Here is an 11,161-nt window from a genome sequence, read left to right on the forward strand (position 1 = left end):
CATGTGTGTATATATATACATAATAAATATACACTGTACACACATATATTATGTACACAAAAACTTTGATTTTGGATGCGATTGGCTGCAGTTAATTGTTGCCCAGCTCTAGTATTTTTATATCAGCTTGGTACAAGATTATCTTATTTATTTTTTTAGTTAGGTCAAAAGTAATCAAAAAGTAGTCTGATTATATTACCTAAAATGTGTAATGTAATTGATTACGTTATTATCTACAGTAGTTTGTAAGTATTCTACCCAGAACTGGGGGATTGGTTTAGGATAAGGGGATAGAAAGGACTGTATAGTAAAAAAAAAGCACTAAACCACATATACAAGTATGAGTGTGTGAATGTGTGTGTTTGTGTCCTGCTGTGACACTGACAGCAGCTATCAAAGCATCAACAGCAGCAGGTGTTCCTGTCACACACACTCACACACACACACCTTCACAACATGAAAGACTGTGATCATACATGACAACAGCATATACTAAAACTTGAAGCAGTACCATGGTATTACGTTCTTTTTGTGTCAGCAGTCGATCCCATCTGATCTAACACCCATCATTCCATGGAGTTATTATATTGGTGTTGTGTATATATATATATATATATATATATATATATATATATATATATTATATGTGGTGTGTGTGTGTTAACTGATGATCTTTCTAGAACGGTTAATTTTGGCCATCGGGAAGAAACTACAGATCCCAGCGTGCAGCGCGGGGGGGTTTCCTGCGTCAGAACCGGAAGAGCGCTGTTAGCATTCGGCTAAAAACACAGGCAGCTCCACTGGAAGATTTATCAAAAATCATCACAATCGGACTCTCTGATCGATTACAGGTGAATGATCGACGATCAGCACGGGACTACAGATTCGCGTCGATTGGAGAACGCGCGATGGATGACAGTAAAGTGCGTCATATGAACATATATTAACATAGCTTTCACTCACAAACACTAGAGTTCATGTTTACCTGGATTCATCTGATTTCAGTTCACTAACAACTAAAGCAACTATTATAATAATGTGATTAATGTATGTGTGGCATACTAATATCACTGAATCGTGGTATATATGAAAATACCATGGTAATCATGTCCGATGTAATCATTTTACCATAGTGCCGCTAAAGCACTTCTGTAATTTTTATTAGAAGTCAACTTGCATTTATTTATATATTCAATACAGTTTCTTTCAAAGCAGCTCCATGTTAATAAACAGGAAAATAACTGTGTTAATGTTGTAAAATGAACCAGCTATGATACAAATTTTATTTTAGCAGTAAAGCAGCTCTACAAAAGACAGTAATGTCGTTATTCAGATCAGTTTTGCTTAAATTTAGTTCAGTAAACAGGAACATAGCAGTGTTAATATTGTAAAATTCATAAATTATGAAATTTATTCATTTTTAGTTTATAAAGCAGCTCTACATAGGAAAGTAGAGTCATGTTCAGTTCAGTTTAGCTATAATTCAGATTAGTTCCAGTGTCGAGATTGTAAAATTCATCATTCGTAAGACAACCTGTAATTTTGTCTTCTGTTTTTGATTGTTTACAGCACTTATATCTTCCATTGTGTTGTTTATTTATGTGGCATGATCATCACATGAGTTTCACCGTAAAGTCTCTTCTGATCTGTAGATGGTTGCTGGAAAAGTAAAGAAACCAGGCAAACGTGGCCGCAAACCTGCCAAAATCGACCTGAAGGCCAAGCTGGAGAGAAGTCGCCAGAGCGCCAGAGAGTGTCGTGCCAGAAAGAAGCTGCGCTACCAGTATCTGGAGGAGCTGGTGTCCAGTAAGGAGAGAGCCATTTGTGCGCTGCGTGAGGAGCTGGACATGGTAAACACACCCTTGATCTGATCTAATGCTAACATGTGTGTCTGCTCAGCCGTGCTGATGCTCTTCATGTGTCTGCAGTATAAGCAGTGGTGTCTGGCCATGGACCAGGGTAAGATCCCATCTGAAATCAAAGCCCTCCTGACCGGAGACGAGCAGAAAGCGCCACAGAGCTCCAGCAACAAGATCCCCAAGAACGGCAAGTACGGCTCCAGCGGAAACAGCCAGAACAAGACGTCTTAGACAGATCTGTGGATGTTCGGTGGTCTGGAGCGAGTGCGTTTGGAAGCGTGAATGTGAACAGTGTTGATTCACAGTGTTTATCTGTCGTTTTGTAGTAATGGGACGTTTAAAATAAGCTTTTCCGTTTTTTAATTCACAATAATATGACAATTCAGATATTGGAGAGTTATTCCTGTTGATTCCTCATCTGTATGAGGAAGTGATTCACGTCCAGGTTTTGTGTTGATGTGTGAATGTTCTGTGTGATTCGTAAACATTTCCTCCTCCTTTATATATTTATTTTGGAACCGTTCTGGTACCAAATAATTTGTGATGAAGGATTCAGCATTCGTGAGTCCGATCTACCACTGGATAAAAAATTAAAAAGCTAATTGCATCTTATTTATCTCACAGTTTTTTCACAATTCCAAGTTTAAATGTTGCATTCACACTTTTTTCTTGTAATTCTGAGGGAAAAAAGTCAGAATTGTGAAATATAAATAAAGAATGACAAAATCTTAATTTGAAATCACAAGTTAGTTCATAATCAAGTTACTTGCAATTCTGAGAAAAAAAGACAAAATTGTAAGATATTAACTATACAGAAAGTCCAAATTATGAAATAAACAGTTGCAAAATGTAATGTTTATATCTGGCAATTCCTAGTTTTTCTTAGAATTGTGAGAAAAAGTTGCAGTTACTTTTTTTATTCCTTTAATCCGTGGTCAAAATAAGCTTCCATAGCAAACAGACAGGAGAGTTTGACAGAATGTGGTGATTCGTCACTCTGGTGTGTGTTGTAATCAGTTTAATGCATTAAACCTTTAGATAGAGACATTATAAGACAGACTTTTGCCAAAATCTCTTGCTCGGCTCTTTGCACTTTACAACATTTTAAAAGATTTCAACGCATAGCACTTCCCTTTTCCTATGTACAAATAGAGTTTGTCTGTGTTTGTTGTTGATCATGTATTTATTTCACTAACTGAACCTTAAAGCACTTTCCTTCAAAGGTCTAATTTTTGTACTGAAAGTTTCATCTTTCTGCTTTATTTGGCAGGTTTGCCAAAAACAAAACAAAAAAGTTTAATATTTCATCACCGATGAGTTATGATCTGAATGAATGTAATGAATGTGAAACTATTTCATCAGTGTTGATCGGCCCAAACACACAGATGCAGAAGTGTTTTGTGAGACGTTCAAGTTTTAATGAACGTAAAACACTTTGATTGGCCTACAGCACTTTTCCTTGTGGCTCCCGAGTCTCTATTCTGGCTGGCATGATCTATAACATTTAAGCTCAAATGTATATTTTTATATGCCATGTATAAAATGTAGATTGTAATTTGTTGCAGGATGAACCTTATTAATGACAAACGTCTTATTAAACAATGTAGCTTTGCTTTGTGATCATGAATATAAACAGTGGATCTGAATCTTCTTGTCTTCTTGCCTCAATTTAATACTAATACTAGTGCTCAGATCAAAGTAATGTTGTGAATGGGTGTTTTCTACCCAAAAATGTTCTGTTTGTGTTGTCAGATGGACAAAACAACTTACAAAGCACGTGTGATGATTATATTTCTAGTGCAGACTGACAATGATTCAGGTAAATGCGCTGCTGCTATCATTCTGTGCAGCTCAAGGTTTTTCTTTTGTCTCGGTTCAGAATCCAGAGCTGCACAAGCGCTTTCATTGTCCTCGCTCTCAATATGAAATCTCATTATGATGTGTGTGTTTCATTAAAGCCCTTCACTTTCATCCCGAATAACAATGGAGTGTCGTCATCCAACGCTGAACATGGAGAAATTGTGCTGGAAATGTCACACTGAGCAGCGGACGACGAGTCTTCATCGGGTTCAGTCAGCTCAGCTCAGTAATATAAAGATCAAATCAAAAAGACAGACTGAAATCTTATAATTGGTTCATTAACACAGTTTGTGGGAATAAAACATTTTCATTAGTTTGCATGTGCACCTTTAAAGCAACAGTTCACCTGAAAATGTTTCTTCATCATATTTAAAGAAATCCACCATTGCATCACTGTCTCACCAATGGGTCCTCTACAGTGAATGGGTGCCATCAGAATCAGAGACCAAACAGCTGATGAAAACATCACAATAATCCTTAAGTAATCCATCATTAAGACGTTTGTAACTTAAATAAGTCCATAATCCATAATAATGCTTCCTAACATCAAAATCCAGCCACAAATTTGTTCACAGCTGTTTTGGCTGTGATCTGTGCAGATTTCTCTCCTGATTCAGACCAGACCACTTTTTTAATGGAGGAAGCATTATTATGGATTATGGACTATTTTAGTTCAAAACGTCTTGATGGATTTGTTTCAGCTTTTGTCTTCTCAAGATGTTAACTGATGGACTGGAGTGGTGTGGATTATCAGTACTGTGATGTTTTTATCAGCTGTTTGGACTCTCATTCTGACGGCACCCATTCACTGCAGAAGATCCATTGGTGAGACAGTGATGGAATGACACATTTCTACAAATCTGATGAAGAAACAAACACATCCTAATCTAAGATGAGCACATTTTCAGTTCATTTTAGGGCAAACTACTCTTTGAAGTACAGCTTTAGTAAATATAACTAATCAGTCACAGAAATATTCAGACAGTGGATTACATTTGAATCGTACAGAATATTTAATTAAAATCACAGGGACACATGTCTGTTTTGCATCATGAAGCAACACACAAACACAAAACTATATGAGACAAAAGTTTATATGTAACTACAGGCACAAAAAAAACACAAAAGCTTCTTCTGAAGAATAACATAAACCCTGTTTGGTGCCACCAGGCCACCGTAGGATCACAGACTGACCAGAAACACAAACAGAAGAACACAAGACAATCAAATGCTTTCCTTCCACTGGATCACAGCAGTGATGATTTCTACGTTTGATGTTTTGTAGTCGTCCTCCATGTCATCAGTGTGTATCTTAACTATTTAGCACCACGTTTTTTTGCATTTCAACAGATTACGTTTAGTTGTTTTGCTTCTGTTGTGTGTGATCGTGGTGCAACGGCAGTTACAGCAACAGTTCACTCAAAAATTAGCCTTACTTACCAGCGTATCATTATAATAAGTTAAAGGGATAGTTCACCCAAAAATTCTCACCCTCAAGTTGTTCCAAATGTGAACACAAAAGAAATATATATTTTGAAGAATGTTGGTAAGCAAACAGTTGATACCCACTGACTTCCACAATATGAAAAAAATACTACGGAAGTCAATGGGGACTAACAACTCTTTGGCTACCAACGTTGTTCAAAACAGCTTCCATAAGGGGCCGTTCACACATGACACATTTAAAAAAAAAAAAAAAAAACGCACAACGCAGACCTTAGGAATGGTTTTAAAAGCCCACCCATTTGATACTCAAAGCTAGCCCACAAACAACCCACAGCAACAGTGTTAAAGTAGCCTATAAAGTAGCTGGGAAAACCATGGACTTGGCAACACTGCTCGACAAAAAACGTCTATTTTACACCTCTGAATGCGATTTTTAACAGGGGACCCACTTGAAATGCGATTGGGCTAGTTTTGAGTAGCAATTGTGTAGGTTTTGTTGTAAAAACTTGGCAACCCTGATGTTGCCGTTAAGTAAAACAGTTGCCATGCCAATGGTATTGTAAACAAAAGGTCGCAACACTTGCCCTGCCTCCAGGGTCTTCTGATTGGTCCACTGTTTTGGAACTGACATTGATGAGCGGCGCTGTGTGTAAAAGTTGAAATTCATGTGAATTTCGTGAGCAAGACACAAGCACAATGGTCATAACTGTCCATCTAGAGCGTGTTTACATAGAAAAACAATCGAAGAGTAGCACACTGGAATGGAAACAAGCATTCTGTGTAAACGGCCCCTTAGAAAGAAACTCATATAGGTGTGGAACAACTTGACAATTTTTTGGCAAGCTATCTCTTTAACGTTAATTTCTGAGCCTTTATACAAATGTGTTGGGTGGGTTAGCACTAATAGGCCATGCTAACTTCTTCTCCTTTGCTTCCCGGTCAAAAGTGTTGTACACCGAGTCTTTGATGAGCGTCTTTGCCGGCACGGGCAGATCGACCACACCCACGTAGTTCTTTTTGGCGATCCGCGAGCTGGCGGTGATGGTGTACGCATTACTGCGGTAACACTTCATGGACGACATGCAGAACGTCTCTCTCATGCCGCGTCTGAAGTTGGCATTGTACACGGAGTACAGCGTGGGTTTGGACGCCGTGGAGCTGAAGGAGATCCAGGCCACGGCGACGAAGAAGAGCGCCGACTGTCTGCCGGGGCCTGACGTTTCTTTCGGGTGCCAAAGCTGCGCTACGTAAAACGGTGTCCAGGTGAGGAGAAACACGGTGTTGAGCATCAGAAACATCTTTATGGTTTTGACTTTAGTCCTGGGGACGATGTTCATGGTCCTCCGCACCGTTCGCCCGTCAGCGCCGATCCGCCAGATGTAGCGCACCACACGTTGGTAGAAGGACACGATGAGCAACGCCGGCACTAGGAAACCAAAAAGAAGATGTGCGACGGCGTACACCAACCCATCCCAGCTGTCCGCCAAAAAGAAGTCGCAGTGGTTTTTCGTCGTTGACGATCCGTAGAAGAACAAACACGGTGATACGAACACAGCGTCAAAGACCCAAGACGCCAGAATCATTCGTTTGGCTTTTTCACGCGACACTTTGAAGCTCAACGGATACACGATGGTGTAGAAACGGTCTACGCAGATGGACAAAAGCACATAGATCTGGACGCCAGGGCACAGGTGCTGCAGGTAGCGCACGGCTTTGCACGCAGCCGCAGTCAGAGGCCAGTGACCTGCGAAAACCTGCAGGAGAACCAGCGGCGCGCAGGCTAGACTCAACAGCAGATCCGCACACGCCATCGACACCACAAAGTAGTTGGTGGTCGACTGGGTTCTGCGGCTCCGATGGATCACCAGACACACCAGCGAGTTTCCCAGTACCGATATGACCCAGAACACCCCAAACACCAGGCCGAGGAGCGTGACCTCCGCCGGAGACAGGTCGTACGACGTCAGCGAGATGTTGCTCTGGGGGGTGGCGGCGGAGGCGTACAGACGGCAGACGCCGGGCGTCGGTGTGGAGGAATCGTTCCTGTCCGAGTAGTTGGTGGTGGCGTTGAAGAGGACAAAGGGCTTTATGCCCTCTAGAGACAGGAAGAACACCATTTGCCCTCTCTGTGTCAGATCAAAGCTGAAAGACACGACAGGTACAATTAAATGACTGGGTTTCAAAGCAGCTTTATGTTTTTAATATCTTCATGCTGTATTGCTGCTTTCAGCAGATTCGATCTGGATGATAATATAGTTACATTTGTGACAATATAAACAATCAAGCATATGTGAAATCTTTGATTTTTAATATTAGATTGAACTCAAGTGTTTCATAATGTGATTTTTTATAACATAGTGCCTCTAAATGATCAAAACATTGCTGTTAAACCTGGCGCACACAATCTACTCGATGGTTTCTTTCATCTGATTGATAGTTCAGAGGTTTTTGTCAAGTAAAAGCTTTTAGTCTAATTGTACAAACGTCCACCTTCAACTGGTGCGTCACATGTCTTTTTGCTGTCAAATCTAATATTTCCAGATGAACACTTACTAGACTGAAGCAGCTTGGTTTTAATTTTTTAGAAAAACCAGTGCGTCTCTTAAGACAACATCTTTTAAGAAATGTTTATTTGTTCATCTCTCAATCATCATTGGATTGCATTGCATTAAATGTTTGGATCGTTTCAATCTCATCTTACTAAGACATGTTATTGGAGATATGGAGCGACCACTGATATTTATATACTTTTATGTCAGTATCTGCTGTAGTGTCTGCTTTTATCCATAACGCCGGGCTTTTTGATTGCTCACAGATCAGAAAATCAATTGTTTTCGCTGGAAAACACGTCAAGACATGTTTTCACAGCTGTTGTTCCCATTGAATTAAGCCTGTCATCTGTAACCAGGGACAGTTTATCTATTTTTGTCATCTATCACCATTTATTTTCGGGTTTTCCATTTTACACACAGACACAAAGAAGGTTTGAACAGGTAAAGATGCATCAGTCACCATCATCTGCTCTTGTTCAATACAACACAGATGATGTGCTGAAGGATTTGAGATTTGAAGGCAGGTGGTAAAGACATGATGTTACATGAACAGGTGAGAAATGTCTTAAGGAAGTACATAATTTCAAATCACATGAATGATATGTGACTCTGGACCACAAATAAGTCACACACGTATATTTGTAGCAGTAGCCAACAATACATTGTATGGGTCAAAATTATCGATTTTTCTTTTATGGCAAAATTCATTCGAATATTAAGCAAAAATCATGTCCCATGAAGATATTTTGTAAATTTCCTACCATAAATATATCAAAACTTAATTTCTAAACTTCATTTGGACAATTTTAAAGGCAATTTTCTCAATATTTAGATTTTTTTGCACCCTCAGATTCCAGATTTTCAGCTTTCAGATGATGTATACATCTCAATTTCAAAAAACTGACCTTTATGACGTTGTGGTCCAGGGTCACATATGAGCCCATGAACACGCCTGATGAAGCTCAACAGCTCAAGAGGAGAGACTTCAGAATCTCCTGAACACAGTGTGCCAGAATACAGACACAAACACTCAGATGAGATACACTTCATGATGCTCCTTATTGGAAAAGAGCAGGTTAAACGTTCAGCTTGGATGTGGAATGACATAATGGTGAGTACGTGACGACTATTTGTAGAAACATCTGAATCAGATGGGCGCTCTAGAGAGATGAGACTGAAGTAGTCTTGTTTTCTGAGAAACTGATCAAAATGAAATGAGTTCATGCAAAAAACAAGAACAAATATCTCTCAAAAAACTGAAGTGCAAACTTAAATCAAAGGGAAAATTTCATACTCCATTTTTTAAACTGTAAACTCATTTCATTTTGTACAATTTGTAAGAAAACAGGACTTTATATTTTTAATTTGCATCTTAAGAAAGCATATCTTGATTATTTAGATATTTATACTAGAAAACAAAACAAGAATACTGTGGAAAATATTTACATTTACATTTCTACAGTGCATGCAACATTCAGCTGGTCCCTTACATGTATTTTTGCTGTCAAATAAAATTTTTATCAAGTAAATGTAAGATTAACTTAGTAATATTTCCAGATGAACACTTACTGGACTGAAGCGGCTTGGCTTTACTTCTCCTTGAATCATTATGTACAAAAATCGGTGAGAGTTAGTGGATTTTTCCAGTGCATGCAACATTCATGCATGAATTTATGACTTTCTGCTCTGATTTAAGACTTTTCATTTGTGAAAGCTCCAATTATAAGACCTATTTTAGAACCCGCAGAAGCCCTGTAAATGAAATCGTTCTGCTCTTGATCCGAATCACCCAGAGAACGAGCTGAAGCAGATATTCAATTAGAGCCATGAGAGACTGAATGCTGAAGATGTTCCTCCAGAGGCATTCATTAGAATGTGTGTGTTGTGCTGATCTGTGTGTCTGCTGTTTACTCTGGTGGCTGCTGTAATTCATGAAGCCCTGACAACATCTCATCATCTCATCTCATCTCAACACGCTGCAGCATCTGCGAGATTCAAAATAATTCCAACACAAAAGATTCATGACGGATTCGTTCGAAATTCGGTAAAGAGAACGCTCGTTTATATGTACATATGAGTGCCTGTGACGATCAAATCAACTCAATATCAGCTCAGACCTCTCATTTATGACGGGTAACGTGTGGATGTAACGTTATATTAAATAAGCATAATCTCTTGTAAGATATTCGGATCTTCTGTAGGCCCGTGAATGTCGAGCATCAATAAAACGTAATATTTAGATTTCATTCTCCTGTCTGTCGTGTTGTTTTCATCACACATTCACTCACTCGTCGTGTTTCTGTCAGATGGAAACGCACCTCAGTTTCTGCTCCTCAAATAAACGCGCTTCTTCGTCTCTTTGGATCGTTTTTTTCCTCCATCATGAATCCGCGTCGATTCTCATCATCTTCATCAGCAGCAGCAGCTTGTTTCTTTATACTTCATCTGATTCACAAATCTACAGCATCCAGTAGCGTCACCCGAGACGAACAGATCCACGGGCGCGTGCGCGCACGCACTCATCAAACCCGCGGACGCGCGCGCACTCCAGTCAGTGTATGAAAATCAGAGTCAATCCGTGACGCGGCAGTTTGATTGAGCTCTAAATTATTCATATGCGAGTTATAAAACATTGGTTTGTATTGTTTTTGTACTGAGCCAAATATTATATTATATTATATTATAAGGTGACTAGATGAAAACCTTCATGGAACATGATCTTTACTTAATATCCCAATGATTTTTGGCATAGAAGAAAAATCGATAATTTTGACCCATACAATGTATTGTTGTCTACTGCTACAAAAAAACGGGCTACTTATGACTGGTTTTGTGGTCCAGGGTCACATATATTAGTATTATAATTAATAATTATAATGATGTTTGAGGATCAAATTGACTCTTTTTTGTACAAAATCACACTATGAAAATCGGTAAATAGCAACAATTGCAAATAGCAAACAGATCAAAGCAGTAATACATTATAACAAAATTATGACGTTACAAACACATATCACAAAAAATAATAAATATGAGAACGTAATAAATAAAACTGTACTTAACAAATATTATCGTAGTAGTTTATGTTATATTTTGTTTATGCTTGTGGAATCTTTATTATCCATGATTAGGCTTATTATTTTGCACTTTAGGCTGATTTTGACCACAGAGTTTGCTTTCTGCAAATGTAATTGTGCAAGAGTTTTTGTTTTAGTTTATATATATCATGTATTATTTATTATTATTGTACTATATTTAACAAAGAAAAAATGTAATTAATTAGATCGTCGTACTATAATAGCATAGAAACACGACGAATAACTACAAAAATATGTAATAAAACACGAATTAATTTATTGTTATTATTATTATTATTATTATTATTATTATTATAAATCTTCAATCCATGTTGCTTGTCTTCTTTTAAGTTCTCTCTCATTCAGC

At 38.4% G+C, this 11,161-nt stretch overlaps 2 protein-coding genes across 3 annotated transcripts; one reads left to right on the forward strand and one right to left on the reverse strand.

The window, feature by feature from the left end:
* The first annotated feature begins 752 nt into the window (after window positions 1-752).
* On the forward strand, window positions 753-3,505 carry crebl2 (cAMP responsive element binding protein-like 2). Its single transcript, XM_051108258.1, has 3 exons — window positions 753-923; window positions 1,653-1,850; window positions 1,929-3,505. Exons 1-3 carry the CDS (start codon window positions 909-911, stop codon window positions 2,088-2,090), a joined length of 375 nt encoding a protein of 124 aa, XP_050964215.1. The 5' UTR covers window positions 753-908; the 3' UTR covers window positions 2,091-3,505.
* A 269-nt stretch (window positions 3,506-3,774) lies between these two features.
* On the reverse strand, window positions 3,775-10,223 carry gpr19 (G protein-coupled receptor 19). 2 transcript variants are annotated; one of them, XM_051108257.1, is made up of 3 exons: window positions 10,036-10,223; window positions 8,623-8,712; window positions 3,775-7,307 (listed from the first exon to the last, which is right to left on the reverse strand). In XM_051108257.1, exon 3 carries the CDS (start codon window positions 7,280-7,282, stop codon window positions 6,038-6,040), a length of 1,245 nt encoding a protein of 414 aa, XP_050964214.1. In that variant the 5' UTR covers window positions 7,283-7,307; window positions 8,623-8,712; window positions 10,036-10,223; the 3' UTR covers window positions 3,775-6,037. The 2 variants fall into 2 exon arrangements, with proteins under 2 accessions (XP_050964214.1, XP_050964212.1); XM_051108255.1 differs by lacking the exon at window positions 8,623-8,712.
* Between the last annotated feature and the right edge of the window lie 938 nt (window positions 10,224-11,161).

The sequence above is a fragment of the Labeo rohita genome, chromosome 4 (assembly GCF_022985175.1).
Source record: "Labeo rohita strain BAU-BD-2019 chromosome 4, IGBB_LRoh.1.0, whole genome shotgun sequence".
Lineage (NCBI taxonomy): Eukaryota > Metazoa > Chordata > Actinopteri > Cypriniformes > Cyprinidae > Labeo > Labeo rohita.

Excerpts from the sequence above, each read along its gene's own strand:
- crebl2 (XM_051108258.1), top strand. Across the intron at positions 1,851-1,928 it reads TGCGTGAGGAGCTGGACATG|TATAAGCAGTGGTGTCTGGC; the intron begins GTAAACACACCC and ends ATGTGTCTGCAG.
- gpr19 (XM_051108255.1), bottom strand. The coding sequence starts at position 7,282 with ATGGTGTTCTTCCTGTCTCTAGAGGGCATAAAGCCCTTTGTCCTCTTC.